Genomic DNA, 22348 nt, shown 5'->3' on the forward strand with positions numbered 1-22348 from the left:
ACCACTCCCAGCGTCATTTTTTCCCCCTTTCCTTTGGAGAGAGTATGAGAGAGACAGTGAGGAGAGACACTGTATCACTGCTCTACCACTTGTGAAACTTCTCCCCCTGCAGGTTTTCCCATGTGGTGATCTGGGCCTTGAACCTGGCTCCTTGCACATGATAACGTGTGCACGCTACTGGGGAGTTGCCTGCCATGTTCTGGTCATTTTAACCAGAACCCAGTCTTTGGCAGGTCACAAGCAAAACCAATTGGTTATGGAACCAGTTCTCTAAGACCAGCGCTTGGTGTTTGTGATGGGGAAGCGGTCATAAAATAATTTCCCACAAAGCATAGGACCGGTGTAAGAATCCCAGTTCTAGCCCCTGGCTCCCCACCTGCAAGGGAGTCGCTTCACAGGAAGTGAAGCAGGTCTGCAGGTGTCTATCTTTCTCTCCCCCTCTCTGTCTTCCCCTCCTCTCTCTACTTCTCTCTGTCCTATCAATAACGACAATAATAAGTACAACGATGAAAAACAACTTGGGCAACAAAAGGGAAAATAAATAAATAAATAAATATAAAAAAATTTAGAAAAAGAGAATAATTTCCCACCTGGAAAGATATACTCTCTCTCTCTCTCTCCCTAGGGAAGGAGCCAGTTTCTTCCTGACAGTTGTAGGGACAGGGGGCTGGGTGGTGGTGGCTGACATAGTATGAAACACAAGGACCCACACAAGGATCTCTGTTCCCTACTTTTGGGGGGGTTACTTCACAAGTGATGAAGCAGGTCTGCAGGTGTCTTATCTTTCTCTCGCTCTCTCTATTTTCCCTTCCCTCTCAATTTCTCTGTCCTATCCAATAAAATGGAAAAAAATGGCCACCAGGAGCAGTGGATTCATAGTGTAGGCACTGAATCCAAGAGACAGAGAGAGAGAGAGAGAGAGAGAGAGGGGAAGTGGGGTGGTTACTTCAGGGAAGATTGTTTCATCAGTGCAGACACAATGTGGAGCTTTGTTACTGAGCACCCAGAAAAGGCTGGGAATTCTCTTTGGGAATTTTCTGGAGGTTTTATTTTTTAAGGATTTTATATTAGATAGAAAAGAGAGGCACCCCAGCACCAAAGCTTCCTTCAATGTTGTGGGGGCGAGGATCAAACCTGGATTGTGTACAGGACAAAGCAGCACAGTGTCCAACTGAGCTATTTTACATGCCTTCTTTCTAGGGCTTTTGAAAGGATTCTTACCTATTCCAGACTCAGCCCCTTGCACAAAACTGTCCCCCCATGCAGGCACAGTTTTGTGATTTGCAGCAGGCAGAAAAGGTAGTCTAGTCGAAAGTGAGCTCGTGCCACTGTTTACCTATGTGAAAACAGGGTAAAAAACCAAAAACAAACACAACAACAACAACAAAAAACCTAAAACAAACAAATAAAAGCAAACCACAGGAATAAAATGGGAAGAGGTGCCATGGAGACAGCTATCAGGGGACTCAGCAGCTCTGCTGTTATCACAGGCCACAGACCAGTCCTTTATCTTTCCATCCCTTCCACTTTTAGTTTCCTTCCTTTAAAAAAAAGAAGAAGAAGAGGAAGAAAATTATAGGGGCCAGGTGGTGGCACAGCTCGTAGAACATGACACATTACCATGTACAAGGACCCTGGTTCAAGCCCCTGGCCTCCACATGCAGGGGAGAAGCTTCACGATTGGTGAAGCAGTGCTGTAGGTTTCTCTCTCTCTCTCTTTCTTTCCTTACTCCCTTTCAATTTCTCTGTCTCTATCCAAAACATATATGTATTTAAAAATTATCTATTTTGGGGAGTTGGCGGAAGCACAGCGGGTTAAGCACACATGGTTCGAAATGCAAGTACCAGTGTAAGGATCCCAGTTCGAGCCCCTGGCTCCCCACCTGCAGGGGAGTCGCTTCACAGGCGGTGAAGCAGGTCTGCAGGTGTCTATCTTTCTCTCCCCCTTCTGTCTTCCATTTCTTCCTGTCCTATCTAAAAAGAAAAAAAAATCTATTGCATATGAGATAGAGACAGAGAGAGGTTTCATGAAAGAGAGAGCGTGAGTGAGCGTTCAGAGCACCATGCTAGAACATGTGGTGCTGAGGGTCTGCCTGCTGAGCTAGCTACCCGCTGCTCCACGTTATTGTCCTCATAGGAGAATTCAGCAAAATGATCCCCTGACTTTGTATATGGCTGTAAAGTTCCTTAATAACAGTTGATTGCTGCCCTTTGTAAGTGGCCATAAAGTTCCCTAATGACAATTTAAGCCATTTAGCTGTTCAGCCAGCCCACAGAAGTTTAGCTAGCTTGCCAGAATGTCCCTTCAGTCCTCACAGCTATAAAGATACACGATAGATATCACTGCCTTCCTTCTCTCTGCTCAGAATTCCTCAGTCTTCAGCTCTCCTTCTGGATGATCAATTTGCTCCTGCTCTTTCTTTGGCCTTCTTTGAATGATCTGAAGAATTTTCTAAGTTGAAAGACTGTCTGCTTGCCTTTGGGGCTAAGGTCCCTTGTCACCTGGGTCTGCACTTATAATCCCCACCCCCTTAGATTTACTGATTCGCTTTGATAGACAGAAATTGAGAGAGGATGAGGATATATAGATGGAGAGAGATAGTCACCTGCAGCACTGCTTCACTATTAGTGAAGCTTTCCTCCTACAGAAAGTCATGGGGGTTTGAACCCAGACCCATGTTTTATCTGGGTAACACACACACACACATGCATACGTACACACACATACACGGGTGAAGGTGGTGCTAGGGGGAATCACATTGCTGCTTCACCATCTATGGAGCTTCCCTTGGTGCCATGGTGCTCCCATGTGGTACAGGGCTTGAACTCAGGGCTTGAACTCACACATGCTAAGTCATATGCTTTACTGGGTCAACTACCTCCCAATTCATAATATGTTTTTAATTCTAAGTTTGAAGTCTTTCCCCAGTGGAATTTGTCTCTTTAAGTATTGTCAGGGGTTAGCAAGACCCTGGCCACATGTTGAGTCTAAGTAAATATTGGGTGACTGTTGAATCTGTGTTTTCCTTGGAAGAACATCAGTAAGCCATCTTTAGACTTAAAGCTGATAGACAGTTATCAAAGTTGCATCTTCAGAAACTAATCACTCTTTCTCCCCTTTTCTGTTTGTTGTCTTTGTAGCTTGCCGTTCAAGATCCAGAAGGAGTTTCTTTCCACAGAACATTGTGACGTGTGCAGACATCTTCAAGGGAATTCTAAGAAGTTGCCTGCTCTCCTCCTTACTTCCCTCACTCCCAATTCCTAAATCTGTGGCATAGTTAGAGCCATGGGCACATTCTAAATGTTGCAGTACTAGGAAGGGATCTGCTGACAACACACAGATAGTGCTTGGAGCTTTCTGAGGGCCACCTGTTAAAAGGGAGCTGTCACTCTTAAGGCTCTGTGTCTTCCTGTCCCCCTGGTGGTGTCTCTGCCATGTCTTTACACCAATACTCTTTTGATAGTTTTTATATAATGAAAAACACACACTCTATTTCTAATTAGCAAACAAACAAACAAAAAAGACATCTAGAGAAATCTCTTAAAGAAATATATCTGCCTGCTGGTTTTTTCTCTCTCCCGCCCCCACTGTCTCTACTTCACATATATTGTTGGCCGGGTGAATGCTTCACTGGTTCTCACAATCATCTCGCTCTCTTTTCTGCTGCTTGGTTTTCCTGACTAAGATGTTCAGAGAATTTCTTTTGTTAGGAAGCCAACCCCATCGCAGTACTGAAGAGCAGACTGCTGAAAGGTGCCTGCGCTGTACATACTGGTGAAGACCCCTGTTGTCTTGATAAATTCTTCCTGGCCATCAAGTGTGTCTCCTTTCTCCCTTCACATGCTCATGGCGTCTCATGGTCTTCACGCTGTGCAATTTTCCAAGGACCTGCGACTGATGGTTAGTGGGCTCTCTGGAAAGATCTTTATTTGATAATGACCATGTGTATCCACAGAGAGATGCAATGTCAATTACTAAGTTTACCAGTGTATTCAACAATTAAAACATTTTTATCCCTCTTTACCTGGATTTTATTTTAACATTTATCTACTGGGCTGGGGAGACAGCACAATGGTTCTGCAAAAGACTTGCGTGTCTGAGGCTCTGAGGTACCAAGTTTAATCCCTAGCACCACCATCAGCCAGAGCAGAGTGGTGTTCTGGTCTTCCTCTTTATCTTAACCTCTGCACTTCTGTATTCTTCTCCTCCTTCTCTTTCTCCTCCTCCTCCTTCTTCTTTGCCTCCAGTTATTGCTGAGGCACCTGGTGGCCATTTCTCCCCCTGTATTTTATAGGACAGGACAGAGAGAAGTTGAGAAGGGAAGGAAAGATTGAGAGGAGGAGAGAAAGAGAAACACCTGTAGACCTGCTTCACTGCATGGGAAGCTGGGGGCTTGAACCAGTATCCTTGTGCAGGTCCTTGTGCTTCTTTTACTATGTATGTTTAACCAAATGCACCACTGCCTGACCCCCACATCTCTTTCTTCTTAGAAAATAAACTATTACAAAAAAGATAGCAGTTCATTTATTATAGCTAGAGGGAGTGGGAGATGGAGAGGACACACCAGAACATCACTCTGGCACATGTCATGCCAGGGATTGAACTCAGGACCTCATATTCCAGAGTCTAAGCTTGTCCCTTGTGCCACCTCTCAGTCCACTTTTTACCTGGACTTCTTAGTTATTTTTCAAGTGAATACTGTAAAAGAAGCCAAACATGACATGATATATAGTGTGTAAATATAGTAACATACACATAGACTACCATGAGAAACTAAAATATTTCATAAGAAGAAAGCATCCTTTTCTGCATCTGGTCCATATTGCCACATAAAATAGCAAAGGGAAGAACCACTATGAAATTATTATGATAGATTTACTGCTTTCTGGTCTAGAATGACATTTAAGGGGAATACCAGCTTTTAAATCTCACCAGAGATAACAGGCAGTCATGTCCCTGTGGATTCATGAATATGCATTTTTGTCTTCTTGGTTATAAGCTCATAAAATCACTATTTGATTGTTCACATGAGCTATGCCCATGGGTAACTCCTGGTTCTTTTTAGGTGGTTGTCATGTGCCCCAAGTCTCTCCTTTCCCCTGCCCTTATGTTGACTTAATAGAAAGTAGGCCTGTAAAATAAAGATCCAACTCAAAAGTCAGTTAAGAACACATTCCTAAAACTTCTTCAAATAGTGTTTTCTATATTATGACAAGTTTTCACATTTTCTCTTTAACTCAACATTCAGTTTAGAGCTCTGTGATTCTTGCATGTTATTAATGCTTGCCTCCCAAGTTATCTGTGCCTTCAGGCTGATGACTGTAGTATTGCAGTCTTGAGTGAGAGGCTTAGAGGTGAATAACTGTTCAGATCAGCCTGTTGCTGGGGATCTCGCTCAGTGGTGGAGCTCAGGACTCACAGTTTGGTCCCTGGCACTGCCTATGCCAGAGTGATGCTCAGGCTCTCTCTTTCATTAAATAAGTAAATGAAGCTTTAAAAATGTAAGGTCGTTCAAAAGAAAAGTCCACTCACTGGTGAAGCCTTAAAAATGTCTGAAATTTAAAAATCAGTATCCTTTTAAATGAGTTCAGTTCTTTGGAAGATAATGGTTAAGAACATAGAGTGGAGAGTCCCTAAGTCTGTAAACAAGATTGATATCAGTGGTATACAAGGCTGAATCCATATAGTCAAACACTGTTAGGCCTGACTAGGTTGAAAAATCAAAACAAATTATGTAGACATATATAATTTAAAAGCCAAGTGGCTGGAGAGCTAGGCCAAATTTGGGACAGACAGGGTTAATAAAAAGCATCTGAACAGCTAGCGAATCATAGTGGGGAAAGTTTGTTCTCATTGTGACTGAAAAGGAAGAAGACACAGAGACAGATTTCACCCATAAAATAACACTACCCACCACTCCTCCTCGTGGCCATCAGAGGGATTGCATATTGCTACTGTCCATCAGGATTTGAGCTCTTGGTTACTCCAACAGTACTTCTTGCTGATATTAACAGCCGTAAATAGAGGCCTTTTCTTTTTTCTTTTCTTTTATTTTTTCCTCCAGGGTTTTTGCTGGGCTCGGTGCCTGCATCATGAATCCACCGCTTCTGGAGGCCATTTCCCCCCCTTTTTGTTGCCCTTGTTGTTGTAGCCTCGTGATTATTATTATTACCATTGTTGATGTTGTTCGTTGTTGGATAGCACAGAGAGAAATGGAGAGAGGAGGGGAAGACAGAGAGGGGGAGAGAAAGATAGACACCTGCAGACCTGCTTCACCACCTGTGAAGCGACTCCCCTGCAGGTGGGGAGCCAGGGGCTCGAACCGGGATCCTTACGCCCGTCCTTATGCTTTGCGCCACGTGCACTTAACCCACTGCGCCACCGCCCGACCCCCAATAGAGGCATTTTCTCCAAGATTCTTGAGAGTTTCTCTTCAGCCCCAGGCACTTTCAAAACTTTAGTCCTCTATACAATTGTCTAGTTAACGTCTCTCCTTGGAGGTCTTAAGAAATGTCGCTCACAATTACGTTAAAATCTTCATGCTCACTCCCACTATCAGTTTGCCTCCTTTGCAAATGTCTCCCAAATGGAATATGGTGGCTTTATTCTTAGGGACTAGGCAGTGGCACACCTGGTTAAGCACACATACACATTACAGTGATTTTATTCTTCCAGCTTCTCAGGCCAAAGAGTTGACAGTCATCCTTGACACTTCTCTCTCTTCTACAGCAACAAAACCAGTGAGTTTAAGGGACACCTTTGCAATGCATCTAGACTGGGGGCAGGGATGTGGTGTATCCAGTGGAGCCCACAGGCTATAGTACATCTAGATTTGCTATCACTTCCTGGGTCCAGCCCATTCTGAACACAGCAGAGGGTTCTCAGTAAATGCCATATTCAGCTCCTCCAGGACTCCCTTCTCTTCCATGGGAAAAGCCCAAGCCCATACCATCCTGCAAGACAGCCTCCTTCGCGCAGATACCCTCGGACTCCACCCACTCCCGTTGCCCTGTTCCTTTCTCCCAATTTCAGTCCTGTTTGCAGTCTTGCCCTTTGGGTAGTGGTGGTTTTCTTACTTGTTCAGGGGTTTATCAGCTTCTCTCCCCATAAAGCCCCACCCTGACCACTCCATCTAAAACTTGCTTTCTTTTTACCCCACGCTACTCACCATGCTGGCTGAGACAATGTGTGTTTTTCTTTCTTTTTTTCCCCTATTTTAAATGTTCTTCTTTAGTGTGTACAGTTAATATACTATACATTTTCCCTGTGTATTGATGGGAAAGGGACTGGAAGGGACGTTCGAGGGTAGGGGGCCTCCTCTACTAGGGACTTGGTGGTGGCATGTACTCAAGCCCAATGAACAGTGTACGTACACACACACACACACACACACACACACACACACGGTCTCATGGGAGTGAATAACAAGTCTATTGAATGTTGCTGGAAGAAAGTCTTTTTTCATTTGCTTAACTGTATACTGAGACACATATACATTACATCTAATCTTTGCAGCAGTATCCTACTCTTTAAGGTGATAAAAAATATGAAAGTCGTTTTAATCAATTTCTTCTTTAACAAGAGGTAGCAATCCTGCAGTCAAAGTTCAGTGTTTAATGCCAGACTGGCCTCATCTCTATATGATCTGCATGTATCTGCTGACCCCTGGTGGAATCAGTGTCTAGTAGCAGCTTAATTTCCTCCCTTTATTTGCTGATGGGAGTAATTCATGCCTTACTTTTCTTTTTGTATCCTGGATTTCAGGATTAGCAGTTTCTTCATAGAAACAGGGAGTCAGAATGGCCATGCAGTCTAAGGCACTGCATTGAGAAACAGGGAATTTATATTCTGATAAAATACTTAACATCTTTGTATCTTGGGTCAACTACTTGTCTTCTCTGTTTCCCTTTCTACTTTTTATTTTATTTTTAAAGATAGAGACAGAGAGGGAGGGAACGAGGAATACAGAGAGACAAGACACACAGACAGACACCAGGGTACCAAAGCTCTGTGTCACCCAAATAAGCAAGTGACCAGCAGCTATTACAAATGGGAGTGTCCCTGGAAATGTTACCACAAGAACGATGATGTGACTGGGACCCTCCTCCGCTTCCAGGTTTTGGCTATTACAAATTGTGCTGCTAAGAACATAGGTATATACAGATCTTTTTGGATGGGTATGATGGGTTCATTAATTCCCAGGAGAGGAATTGCAGGATCATAGGGTATGTCCATTTCTAGCCTTCTGAGAGTTCTCCAGACTGCTCTCCACAGAGGTGGACCAATTTACATTCCCACCAGCAGTGCAGGAGGGTTCCTTTGACCCAACAACCTATCGAGCATTTGCTGCTGCTACCTTTTCTGATGTATGACATTCTCACAGGATGGAAGTAGTATCTCATTGTTGTCTTTATTTGCATTTCTCAGACAAAGGCTTAGAGCATTTTTTCATGTGTTTCTTGGCCTTTTGGATCTCTTCTGTGGTGAATGTTCTGTCCATGTCCTCTCCCCATTTTTGGGTGGGGTCATTTGTTTTTGTGTTGTTGAGTTTGGCAAGCTCTTTATATATTTTGGTTATTAAACTCTTGTCTGATGTATGGCATGTAAAGATCTTCTCCCATTCTGGGAGGGGTCTCTTGGTTTGGGCAGTGGTTTCTTTTGCTGTGAAGAAGCTTTGTAATTTGATGTAGTCCCATTTGATGTAGTCTTCTTTGTAATTGAATTTGTTTCATTGAAGATGTCTTTAAAATTTATGTGGAAAAGAGTTCTGCCAATATTTTCCTCTAAGTATCTGATAGTTTGTGGCCTAACATCCAAGTTCTTGATTCACTTGGGATTTATTTTTTGTGTTTGGTGAAATATAGTAGTTCAGTTTCATTCTTCTGCATGTTTCAATCCATTTTTTCTAACACCATTTGTTGAAGAAACTCTGCTTTCCCCATTTAATAGTCTGGGCACCTTTGTGAAAGATTAGATGTCTATGGGTATGGGGGCTTACTTCTGAGCTCTTAATTCTATTCCACTGGTCTGTGTTTCTATTCATGTTTCAGTACCAAGCAGTTTTGATTACAATGACCCTATAATACAATTTGAGATCTGGATGTGTGATGCCTCCAGTTTTGTTCTTTCTTCTCAGGATTGTTTTGGCAATTTTAGATCTTTTCTGGTTCCAGATAAACATTTATAGCATTTGTTCTATTCTCCTAAAAATGTGCTTGGGATCTTGATGGGAATAGCATTAAATTTGTATATGGCTCTGGGCAGTATATTTATTTTAGTGATGTTAATTCTTCCAACCCATGAACATGGAATATCTTTCCACTTCTTTGTGTCTTTTTCTCTTTCCTTGAGTAGTGACTCATAATTTTCAGTATACAAGTCTTTCACTTCTTTGGTTAGGTTTATTCCTAGATATTGTGTTGGTTTTGTTGCTATAGTAAAAGGAATTGTTGTGGTCCAGGAGATGGCACAGTGGATATAGCACTGGACTCTCAAGCATGAGATCCTGAGTTCAATCCCCAGCAGCACATGTGCCAGAGTGATGTCTGGTTCTTTCTCTCTCTCCTCCTATCTTTCTCATGAATAAATAAATAAAATCTTTAAAAAAATAAAAGGAATTGATTTCTGGATTTCATCTTCTTCTAACTTAGTGTTCGCATAGAGGAATGCCATTGACTTTTGTATGTTAATTTTGTAGCCTGACACCTCACTGTATTGCCTGATGATTTCCAAAAGCTTCTTGCTGGATTCCTTAGGTTTTTCTATGTATACTATTATGTCATCTGCAAATAGGGAGAGTTTGACTTCTTCTCTTCCAATCTGTATCCCTTTAATTCCTTGCTCCTGCCTGATTACTATGGAAACTTCCAACACTGTGTTGAATAGTAATGGTGATAGTGGGCAGCCCTGTCTACTACCTGATCTGAGGGGAAATGCTTCCAGTTTTTCACCATTGAGTGTGATGTTGGCTGTAGGTTTGCTATATATGGACTCCACTATCTTGAGGAATTTCCATCTATTCCCATTTTTTGTAGTGTTTTGATCATAAAGGGATGTTGTATTTTGTCAAAGGCTTTCTCTGCATCTTATTGATATGACCATGTGGTTTTTGGTCTTGCTTTTATTGATGTGGTGGATCACGTTTATTGATTTACATATATTACACCAACCTTGCATCCCTGGGATAAACCCCACTTGGTCATGATGAACAATCTTTTTAATATATTGCTGTATCCAGTTGGCTAGAATTTTGTTCAATATTTTAGCATCTGTGTTCATCAGAGATATTGGTCTGTAGTTTTCTTTTTTGGTTGTGTCCCTGTCTGCTTTTGTTATTAGAGTGATGTTGGTTTCATAAAAGCTGGAAGGGAGTATTCCTGTGTCTTCAATATTCTGGAAGACTTTTAAAAGTAGAGGTATTAGTTATTCTTAGAAGATTTTGTAGAATTCATTTGTAAAACCATCTGGTCCAGGACTTTTTACTCTTGGGAAGGTTTTTATAACTGTTTCAATTTCATTAGCTGTGATGGGGCTGTTCATATTTTCTATTTTGGGAGTTCATAGGTATCTAGGAAATTGTCCATTTCTTCCAGGTTCTCTAGCTTGGTGCTTATAGTTGTTCATAGGAGCCTCGCATGATATGTTGAATTTCTGTGGTGTCTGTTGTGATATCTCCTCTTTCATTTACGATCCTATTTATTTGGGTCTTCTCCCTTTTCTGTTTTTTGAGTATGGCTAAAGGTTTGTCGATTTTGTTCACTCTTTCAAAGAACCAGTATTTACTTTCGTTGCTCTTTTGTATGGTTTTCTTATTTTCAGTGTTATTTAATTCTGCCCTAACTTTAGTCATTTCTGTCCTTCTGGTTGCTTTAGGGCTCTTTTCTTCTTCTTCTTCTTCAAGGTCTTTAAGGTGTGCAGTCAGGTTGCTTATTTATGCTTTTTCTTATTTCCTAATGTCTGCTTGTATGGCTATGAACTTCCCTCTCAGTACTGCCTTAGCTGTGTCACAAATATTTTGATAGCTTGTGTCATCATTTTCATTGAATTCTTGAAACAATTTGATTTATTCATTTATTTCCTCTTTGACACAGGAGTTATTAAGTAGTGTACTGTTGAGCTTCCACATTTTAGGACTGTTACTAATCTTTTGTTGATTGTTAAGTGTTAGTTTAATTCCACTGAGGTCTGAGAAGATGCTTGGGATTTTTTCAATGCTTTTGAATTTGCTGATGCTGTCTTTGTGGCCTAATATATGGTCTACCCTTGAGAATGACCCATGTGGACTTGAGTAGAATGTGTATTCCAGTTTCTTGAGGAGAATGATCCTGAAAATGTCCAATAGTTCTAGTTTATCTATCTCCTCATTTAGCTCCCTTGTTTCTTTATTGATTTTCTGCCTGGATGATCTGTCAAGTTGAGAGAGTGGGGTGTTGAAGTCCCCTACTATGACTGTGTTGCTGTTAATATATTACGGTAGCTCTTTCAGTAGATGTTTCGTATATTTAGATGGCTTCTCACTGAGTGCATAGATGTTAATAATTGTTAAGTCCTCTTTATTAACGGATCCTCTGAGCATTAAGTGCTGTCCATCCCTATCTTTTAAATTTTAATTATTTTAAAGTCTTTCATGTCAGATATGAGAATGGCTTTTCCTGCCCTTTTTTGTGGGCCACTGGTTTGTATGATAGTTTTCCATCCTTTCACTTTGAGTCTGTGTTTGTCTTTTTGAATTAGGTGGGTTTCCTGTAGACAGCATATTGTTGGGTTGTGTTTTCTGATCCATCTTCCTACTCTGTGCCTTTTTAGTAAGTGAATTTTCACCTATATTTCTATTTGATTTTCTCACATCTCTGAAAAGTTGCAACTGGGCTCCTCTGGACCTTTGACTTCCTTCAGGACCTAGGCTGGCAGTATCACCAGGAATGATGATGTGACTGGGACCCTCCTAGATTGGGGCCTGGGAAGTGGCACAGGGATACTCCCATTTGTAATGTGTGTGCTTAACAAGTGCACCACTGCCTGGTCCTGACACTCCCATTTGTAACACCTGTTGGTCACTTGCTTATTTGGATGATGAGACATACACTAGAGTAGATGGTAAGTTGATGTTGAGTTATACATTTGCAGGCACTTCTGTAGTATCAAAATGTAACTCTCATTCCTACAGGGGCTGATAGGATTTCAGCCTACTTCACTTTTATTGTACTAGGGAAATAGCAGGAGAGTGGGGAAAAGATGAGTGATAGGACAAAATCAGTATTTATATTAGTATTGGCTTCTAGTTGTCTGGAAGTAACTATGAACTTTTTTATAGTTTACTTTAATGATAAAGGATACAGAGAGAAAGACACAGAAGGACCAGGGCACTGCTCAGCTCTGGTTTATGGTGGTGCTGGAGATTGAACCTGGGATCCCAGAGCCTTGGGCATGAAGTCTTTTGCATAACTGTTATGCCCTCTCCCCAGTGCTAGGCTGTTTTGTTTTTGTGTTGGGAGTGGGGTTGAGGGAACCAGAACAGTGTCCACAGCTATCCACACAGCTCCTAGGCTCCAGGTGTTTTCACTCTTCCTAGCACAAGTAAGTTCAGATTCCTTCCATCACTTGCCAGTTGCTAACTACTGGCCTCTCTTGGTTCTTCTCCCTTTTGAAATTCATCATGACAACACCAACAGAAAGGAAAGCACTGGGAGCCACAGCTTAAGTTACAGCCAATGCAGGAATTGTCTCATAGACACTTCTTATAGTTGTGTTTTCTAAAAGAAAAAGAAAACATGTCATGCTAAGACATCCAATCATGTGGACATTGGAAGGCTCAACAATGAGAATTAAATTTCATTCTTGACTAAAGGGTCAATTGCACACAATTAAATATCCAACTGCCAACAAATTAAATAATGGAGCCCAGTGTTAAAGGAGACAGGTTGGGGGGGTAGATGTGGGTGGGAGGGAGCTCAGTTTGGAACTTGATTAAGGAAAATAAATCAAGCGTTAGAGGGTGACACATGGGAAGCTGAGGAAGTGTAAGTGAATGCTCTGAGAAAATGAGTAGGGTGTCCCCTGGGGGGCTGGGTGTGGTGCCAAGGTCAGCGGCATTGCTTTGTGGAACACAGGCTGCCCTCACATGCTGCCCCACCAGCACTGCCTGTACAGGGAGTCACCATGCTGCTGTTGGTGCCATCCAGCTCTGTACCTGGCACACAGGAATTCACACCCACGGGCATTCTTCCTGTGTTTGCAGTGCTAGGTTCTGGAACTTGTGCCATGTCATTCTTTCCAGGCCAGTTTCACATTATTTTTATTTCAGAGAGAGACAGAGAGACAAAGAGACTGACAGAGACACTAAAGCACTGGAGTAACAGAATTTCTATTGCTGTGGCAGCTCCAGTTGACTCTGCAACTGTTGGTACTTGCTTTGCCAGACCCTCCTCCAGTTCCTCAGTCATTGTTTTCTCTTTCTTTTTAAAAATACTTCATAATGCTTTGCTTTATTTTACTTACATTTTATAGGACAGAGAAATTGAGAGGGAAGGGGGAGGGAGAGAGAGACACTTGCAGCACTGATCTGCTGATCTTGATGCTTGCACCCACCCACATTGCAGTTGGGGACTGGGGGCTTGAATCTAGATCCTTATGCATGGTAGTGTGTATTCTCAACTGAATATGCCACCACTTGGCCCCTTGTTTTCTTTTTTTAAAGATTTATTTCATTTATTACACACACACATAGACACACACACATAAGATTATGAGATAGACAAGCCAGAGCATCACTCTGGTACATGCAGTGACAGGAATTGAACTGAGAACTTGTACTACTTCTGCAGCTGCATAAGTCATTGTGTGTTTGTGTGTATATATATGAGACAGAATTTGAGAGGGGATGAAGAGAGAGTGAGGGAGAGAGAGACACCTGCAGTCCTGTTTCACCTCTTGTGAAGATAACCCCTGTAGGTGGGGACCAGGATCTTGAACCTGGGTCCCTGTGCGCGGGGTCCCTGGGGGGGGGGGGGGCTGGGCAGTAGTGCTCTGGGTTGAGCTCACATAGTTCAAAGCACAAGGACCCTCTCAAGGATTCCAGTTTGAGTCTCTGGCTCCCCACCTGCAGGGAGGTTGTTTCACAAGCAGTGAAGCTGGTCTGCAGGTGTCTTTCTCTCCCCCTCTGTCTTCCCCTCCTCTCTCAATTTCTCTCTGTCCTATCCAGCAACAATAACAGCAGAAACAACAACAACAATGGAAAAAAGATGGCCTCCACGAGCAGTGGATTTGTAGTGTAGGCACCGAGCCCCAGTGATAACCCAGGAGACCAAAAGAAAAAAACTTGTTTTCAGGTAGAGGTAAGAAACCAGATGCAATAGAGAAGGTGGTGAGTTCACAGAGAGGAGCATTTAAGAGTGTGTGCGTGTGTGTGTGTGTGTGTGTGTGTGTGTGTACACTAAGGCCCTCACATATGTAATTTCTTTTCTTTTTTTACACATATGATTTCTTGGGCCAGCTTTTAAATTATTTTTTCTTCTTGATTGGGGTGTGGCATCACAGTATATGGCTCCACCATCCATGGAGCTCAGCTGGATGCCCACTTCCCTCTACCCCCTTAACAAATCTTATATTATCCTGCAAGACCAAATATGGCACCATGGATGGAACCTGTGGCCTGTGGCCTCTGGCATGCAAGTCCTATGTGCTACTGAAGTACTATCACTCCTCTTCTCTGAAAGAGATTTATTTACTTACTTACCTGAGGCAACGGATGAAAGAGAGAAGGGCACAGCCTTTTTTTTTTTTTTTTTCTTTTTTAATTGCCACTGGGGCTTGGTGCCTGCACCAGGAATCCACTGCTCCCAGCAGCCATCTTATTTATTTATCTATTTATGATAGGACAGAAACAAATTGAGAGTGGAAGAGGAAAGAGAGAAAGAGAGATACCTGCAGCACTGCTTTACCATTCTTGAAGTTCCCCCCTGCAGTTGGCAGGTGGGGGCCTGGGGCTTGAGCCTGAGTCCTTGAGCGTGGTACATTCATATGAATTCAATCGAGTGCACTACTGCCTGGCCCTCAGAGCACTAGTCTTGCATAGGAGGTGCTGGAGTCAGGTTCTCAGACCTTAAGCTCTAGGCACTTTGCCACTTCACAAATGGTGTTACCTGTGGTCACCTTTTCTGAGAAGGGCCATGTCTTAAGACTGTCTAGTCAGCATTTACCCTGGGTCCCCATTCCCCCCCTCACCATGAACTGTAGGGTATGGGAGGACCATGAGCTTTACCCCTAGGGCTTCTGGTGCCTCCACTGAAATGAGGCTTTCTGAGAGTTAAGCCAGCTCTTCCTGTGTGCGATCCTCAAATAGCATCAATTTAACTTAGTCATTTCTATAACCTATGCCACTGTGCATTTATTTACTTAATTAGACGAGAACATTGCTCAATTTTGGCTGTTGGCCAGGGATGGATCCTGTGACCTTGGGCATGGAAGTCCTACACTCTACCACGGTATTTTCTGCTTGGCCTTATAGGCATTTATTGAATAAGTGTGTTCTTTTTGGCATTGCCTGTTTCAGAGAAGGCTTCTGTCATGGAAAGATCCTTCTTGAATACTGGCCTATTGCTGGACTGGTTCTACAAAAACACTTTCATCCCTGTGACTCTGAGGTCCCAGGCTCAATCCCCGGCAGCATCAAAAGGCAGAGCTGAGCAGTGCTCTGGTCTCTATGTATCTCTCTCATTAAAATAAATAAATAAAACATTAAAACAAAATAGTGTCTTAAATACTACTTTTCCCATTCTTCTCCCCATATGTAATCTGGGAAATTGAATTTGTAGCCTTCACCTAAAGAGACTCAGGTGTTGGTTTTTGTTTTTCTCAGATCATCTGTGAAAGTAGCTGGAATAGAAGCAGTTTACTTTGGCCTGGAGATCAAGGTGGTTCTGTCACTAATTGGTGAAAAGAGCAGTAGGAGGCTTTGGTTGTAGAGACTGAATTCTTCTCTGCTAACCTATGGAAAGTCACTTTCCTTTCCTGGCTAGTGCCTCCTCGGATGACTTTTTAAACGGTGCTCTTTCAACTCAGGATGTATGGTTGAGGGTAAAACTGTTGGAAAAGCCATTTTGCAGACTCCAGGCCACTCTGATGAACTTGTGTCCTTCCTCTGAATTTTCAGCAGTCCCTTGTTGAGACCTGATGAAAAGCCAGAAATATTTGCCTCCTATATTATGTTCATCAGGATCAGCACTTTTGTCTATGAGTCTCAATATTTGGAATTTTTTTTAATGTGAGAAGAATGTAGGTTTTAATCTCCAAATGATCTTAAAGTCTCTGCTTTTAGTGTGCTTTAAAGTTTATGTGGGGAGCTAAGATCGGCTGGGTAGTTTTCTGTGCTAAATATGTTCATGTGCCATTATTATTATTATTACCAACAGGGTTATTGTTGAGGTTCAGTGCTTACACTACAAATCTACTGCTCCCAGTGGCCATCCTTTGTTTCTTCCTTTCTTTCTATTTTATAGGACAGAGAGAAGTTGAGAGGGAGTTGGGAGATAGAGAAGAAGAGGGGGGGAAAGGCACCTGCAGACCTGCTTCACCACTTGTGAAGCTCCCCCCCTTTAGGTGGGGAGCAGGTGGTCAAGCATGGCAATGTGTGTATTCAAACAGATACAATACCTCAAGGCTCCCATGTCTTCTAATGCAAATAAAGGCTATTCTTCCATATTTACTCTGGGTGGGGGAAGGATGCTAAGTAATGTCTGCATCATCTCATCGAACCCTCTAGAACAATGTGTGGGGAGGATCAGTACCTCTGTTTCCTGGAGGAGGCAAGAGAGTCTCTGCCCGGAAGAGGGGTCTGGCCAAGGTCATCAAGTTCAGAAAGTTCAGCAGCACATGTGAAGAGAACTGAAGTCAGACCAGTGAGAGCTCCAGGTTGGGTAGCTATAGCATCAGGAGGTCACGCTTGCTATGTCAGCTGATTTTTCTTCTGGGACAGTCCCTGAAAGACTGAAGGCAGTGGAATACAGACTGTCTGCTGATGTAAGTCCTTCCTGAGAGTTTCAGTAGCTCCTCTTTGCGTAGATCATCCATTGCCTTCCCACCTGGAACTGAATGCCAATCACTGTCACCATGACTACAGTGACAGCTTTCTCCAGAGAAGACCCAATGGAGGAGGCTTGATACACTCCACGATCTTGAGATATAGTGTGTGTGTGTGTGTGTGTGTGTGTGTGTGTGTGTGTGTGTGAGAGAGAGAGAGAGAGGGGGGGGAGTGGGAGTGGGAGTGGGAGGGGGTGAGGGAGAGAGAGAGACAGAGCGAGAGAGAAAGGGAGAGAGATTGAGAGGGAGAGGGAGAGAGAGAGAGACCAGCTAGCTTTCCTTGGCTTGTTGCTGGTATCTTAGGCACTGTCTTCTAGATGCTTGCAGCCTGGACAGGCCAGCCACTCCCTTTGGATATTGCTAATGCCTTTCACTCTCCTTCCACTGCACAAGGAGCTTCCCTTGAATATCTGTTGGGCTCCTCCATATCTATACCTAGTTTGTGCACATCTAGAAGCTGCCCAATGTCTTGATCACATGAACACTTGCCTCTTTTCCTGGAATCTGCTCTACCAGCACCAAGGGATCTGTGGCAGAGAGCTCATCCCCTCCTCTGCTAAGTGTCTGTATTCTGGAATTTTCCAAGAGTGAGAGCTGTCCCTATTTTCGCTCCATGGGGCCCATAGTTACCTACACTGCTTAAGTTCTGGATAATTTGACTTTCTGTATTTATTTCTTTTTATTTTTGATACAGACAGAAAGAAATTGAGAGGGAAGGGGAAGAGAGTGAAAGAGAATGAGAGACACCTACAGCACTGCTTTACTATTCCTGAGGCTTCCCCCTTGTAGGTGGAGACCAGGGGCTTGAACCTGGATCCTTATGCAAGGTAATGTGTGTGTTCTACCTAGTGCACCACTACCCACCCTTAGCTTTCTGTAATTGTAATAATGGCAGTAATCACAATAACTATTTGATTGTATTTATCATAAAGGGTGTTAGTAAACACAGAAGGTGTGTGCCCAATATACCTCCAGGCAAGAATCTTCATAGCAAGCAGGTTCTAATTTTGCCACCTTATTTATTCCAGAGAATAAACTGAGGCACTGAGAGATTAAGTCCCTTGCTCAGGGTCATCAGATTGTCCAGCAGTGCCCAGATATGGCCCCCCATATGTTGTGATATTGAGGTTATAGTGCTTTGAATTTGCTTTCAAGCAATAAGCCTTTATTTCTCCTGTTGCCTTATCTTGAGAAGTTTTTTTTTTTATTAAATTTGTGTTGGGGGTGGGGGGTAGCCTAATGGTTACACAAAAAGACTCCCATATTTGAGGCTCCAAAGTCCTAGGTTCAACACCCCCTTTGCCTGTGTGCCCCCCCCCAAAAAAAAACAGAGTAGAGCAGTGCTCTAGTTCAAAATTGGAGGCTGGGCGGTAGCGTAGGTTAAGCACACATGATGTGAAGCACAAGGACTGGTGTAAGGATCCCGGTTCGAGCCCTGGGCTCCCCACCTGCAAGGGGGTCACTTCACAAGTGGTGAAGCAGGTCTGCAGGTGTCTATCTTTCTCTCCCCCCCTCTGTTTTCCCTTCCTCTCTCAATTTCTCTCTGTCCTATCTAGCAACAATAACAGCAATAGCAATATAAAAATAACAACAACAAGGGCAACGAAATGGGAAAAATGGCCTCCAGGAGCAGTGGATTTGTAGTGCAGGCACCAAGCCCCAGCAATACTCCTGGAGGCAATAAATAAATAATAAAACAATAAAATTAAACAAACCCATGTTTAACATTGTAATCTTCCAGTTGCTGATTTTTGGTGTGTGTGTGTGTGTGTGTGTGTGTGTGTGTGTGTGTGTGTGTGTGTGTGTGTGTGTGGTCTCTTTGGATGAAACGAGATAGCTAAATTCTACCATTTGGCTTCAGATATTTGATGGGGTATGCTCTGCTACATTTTCTCCTTCTATTTTATAATTTTTGTTTCTGATGGAAAATTTTATAGTTTTTTTAATAGCTTAGGGGGAAAAAAGCCATAAAGTTTGGAGGTGATAGGTAGAAAAATAGGCAGGGGTGAGGGGTGGAGAGAAGACCTTTATTTTTGTCTGTTCTCATTTTCAGAGCTCTGTTTTGCTCTTTCTTTAATGTTTTGGCTTTGCTATTTTTTCTCTAGTTAGCTGTTTTGTCCTGTCTCTGTGACTCGTGTCTGAAGGATGTGCTCTTAAGAGAGAATTAACTACACTCCATCGTTTTCTGGTCACAGCTGACCATTCCTCTATCAAAGTGTGCAGAGATGTGGAGCTTATTAGTTAATGGGGTTGCCATATTGATGTCCTAGTTAGATGGGATCAGAAATAGGAGGAACTTCCATTAAAAGTACAAGCTATTTACATTATTATGCCCATTTCATGATATTTTTCCCTGACCTTGAAAACAATGAAGTAGAAGTTCAGTGCACAAGAGCCTAATGTGTGTGATGTAATCACATCAAGATGCTTGTTGTTTTAGTAAGAAGTGAGAACAGAAAACTTGATTCAGATAAGGGAATTTCTCTCAATGACTCCAACAGGTTACCTCCCTGGACAGGAGAGATGTACAGGCCTCACAGGATGCAGGATAGGACCTTAGTGTCAAAGTCATATGCTCTGACTTGTCCTTCTTCCCTTTCGTTGTTTTTTTTCTCCTTCTTCCCAGCTCCTCCTCTTCCTTCTCCTTTTTTTAAATTGCTACCAGGGTTATTGCTCAGGCTCAGCACCTGCCCCATGAGTCCACCATTCCTGGTGGTCATTGTTTTTTCCTTTAAAAAAATATTTATTTATTTATTTATAAAAAGGAAACATTGACAAAACCATAGGATAAGAGGGGTATAACTCCACACAATTACCACTACCAGAAATCTGTATGTTTTTTTTCCTTTTTTTTAAAAAAAATATTTGATAGGACTGAGAGAGATTGAGAGGAGAGAGGGAGAGAGACAGAGAGACACCTGTAGCACAGTTGCACTGCTCATGAAGCTGCCTCCACACAGGCAGAGACCAGGGCTTGAACACAGGTCCTTTTCATGAGAACATGTGTGCTTAATTAGGTGCACCACTACTGGGCCCCCTTTCCATTGTTTTTCTGCATGATCTTCTTGGAGCCGCAGTTTCTTCATCTGCACAGCGAAGTATCATAAAGTGGTTAGTGCTTACAGCAGGCTATCCAAGTTCATTTCTGACATCATTGCATCGCAGACTTCTGGCACATCTGTTTGTGCCTCAGTTTCATCACTGGTAAAGTGACAGTTGTCTGTTGTTGTGAGGCTTCAACATCAATTGAGTGCAGTGCTGGGTGCTGGATAGCACTTGCTGGGTTTCCATGTTTCTTATGGGGCTTCCTTTGCTTTAAAGTAACCAAACAAAGCCATAGCCTGGGATCGATTCATCCCACTGGTAGTACTTACTCACTAGAGCTCAGAGTTAGTGAATTCATACTTTATAAACATTCTTCAAGTGTTTTTTTTATCATTCTTGTGGAAATCATGCTGCAACCTCATTTGTCCATATTGATTAAGGAAACAAAATTCAAGGGCAATGAGTCATTTGTCCAGAGTCACACACAGAGTCAAACCCACCTACCCACTCTAGGAAACTATGGTTGTCTTTGTCCTTTTGGATTGCATTACATAACATGGTATTTGAATAACTCAATCACCATAGCCCGAGAGACCTCTTTAGAGGTGAAGTTTCCATTTCACATCTCTGGAGGATAGAAGACTGTGGTCAAGGCACCAATATGGTCGGGTTTTCGTGAGTATCATCACTTTCAGGTTTCAGATTGCCAACATGGTAGAAAGGGGTGAAGGAACTCTGTGGTCCCTTTTAAAAGGATACTAGTCCTATTCAAGAGGACAGTATCCCACCACCCACTAGCATCATCTGGGAAATGAAGTTCCAAACAGACATATCCTAGGGGGCTCATAAAAATTCAGTCTGTTTTAATGAATGACCTTCTAAGTCTAATGCTTTTCCTATCTGATAGTGTGGTTTCTCAGTTTAAAAGCAATTCAGATTCTTGAGGAGGAATGTGATAAGTGAAATTCAGTCTATGAATTTTTCCCCCCTTGGGTTAGATGTACATTCTTAGACTCAGCTATTGTCTGAAAAGTGGTTTCATGTGGTTTCAACATGATGGCCCAAACCTCCTGGAGACTAAGAACTTGTCCAAGAAGGGAAGGAAGGCACTCAGACCTTTCTTTTATGTACTCCCTACCCCACCCTCAAATGATTTCAGTGTTCTCTTCAGAGGGCTAAGTATGGTGGATATCACTGCCTACTATTCTCCAGCTGAGTTCTGCTATAGGCATAGGGGACACAGCACTGGCAAACTCAGTCCTGCCCAGTTCTGGAATCAATCTACACAGTGCTGCTGTTGGCAGTACATTTAGTGCCCTGTGTCTGCCAGTGGGTGGGGTCTGGAAATCAGCTTGGCAGCCATACGTAGCAAGTGTCTGTGTGTCTGTCTGCCATGCTTTTCTCCCCTCACCTCTAGCTAAGGCTGTCTGTTGAGATTTCTTCCTGAATACTGTGATTGTACCCCAGTCTTCTTTCATTTTAATGTCTTAAAATTTGATATTTACTTTTTAGACTTGTTTTAATGGAGGTTTACACTATGGCAAGATTGAGGAGTACATTTTCACACCTTTATATGTATGGATACAACTCACCACACCTACCACCAAAATTGTAGTGCCCTTAGAGCAAAGAGACCCCTCTACCCACTCTCACTTCCCCTACCCCATACTCACTGATAACCACCATTATGTTCACAGAGTTAAAGAGTCAATTTTGGACTCACGCCATTGTTAGACCCCTTAAATAAGCCCAGCCATTTGCTCCCCACTCTCCATGAACTCCTAGGGGCCCCAGCCCTTTGCTGTGTTCCTGCCCTACACTGTAAATGAGGCTATAAAACACAAACCCTGCTGTGACCCATTCACCCATCAAACTGGGATAGAGATTTTTTTTGCATGCTCTCCTTTTAACTTTCATTGTTGAAAATGCCAAACACTCACCAAATATACAGAACCATGTAGTAAATCTTCATATGCTGACTACCCATCAGCAGTGATCACTGAACTGGATGAGATCTCAGGTCCAATCTATGCACAACCACATCTAACCTTGATCTTACTATGAAGCAAACTCTGGATGGCGTCACTATATCTGCAAACATTTCAGTGCACATCTCTAAGCTAGGAGAACTGATTATTTTGTTATGCAGTCAAAACCCTACTACTACTCCCAGATATGTTGATGTGAGGGGAGAAATGTTAGGGGAAGGTGACCAGAGGGCCTCTG

General features: G+C 42.7%; 1 protein-coding gene across 4 annotated transcripts in view; it reads left to right on the forward strand.

Moving 5' to 3' along the window:
- C7H12orf75 (chromosome 7 C12orf75 homolog) overlaps positions 1-4024 on the forward strand; it is a 63569-nt gene extending 59545 nt beyond the window's left edge. For 3 of the 4 annotated variants that reach the window (XM_060194336.1, XM_060194338.1, XM_060194337.1), the window contains one exon: positions 3142-4024. In XM_060194336.1, coding sequence (XP_060050319.1) covers positions 3142-3278 — 137 coding nt within the window. In that variant the 3' untranslated portion in view covers positions 3279-4024. The remainder of the gene's footprint in view (positions 1-3141) is intronic. The other variant, XM_060194339.1, reaches the window with a different exon arrangement.
- The last annotated feature ends 18324 nt before the right edge of the window (positions 4025-22348 follow it).

This window comes from Erinaceus europaeus, chromosome 7 (genome assembly GCF_950295315.1).
Source record: "Erinaceus europaeus chromosome 7, mEriEur2.1, whole genome shotgun sequence".
NCBI lineage: Eukaryota > Metazoa > Chordata > Mammalia > Eulipotyphla > Erinaceidae > Erinaceus > Erinaceus europaeus.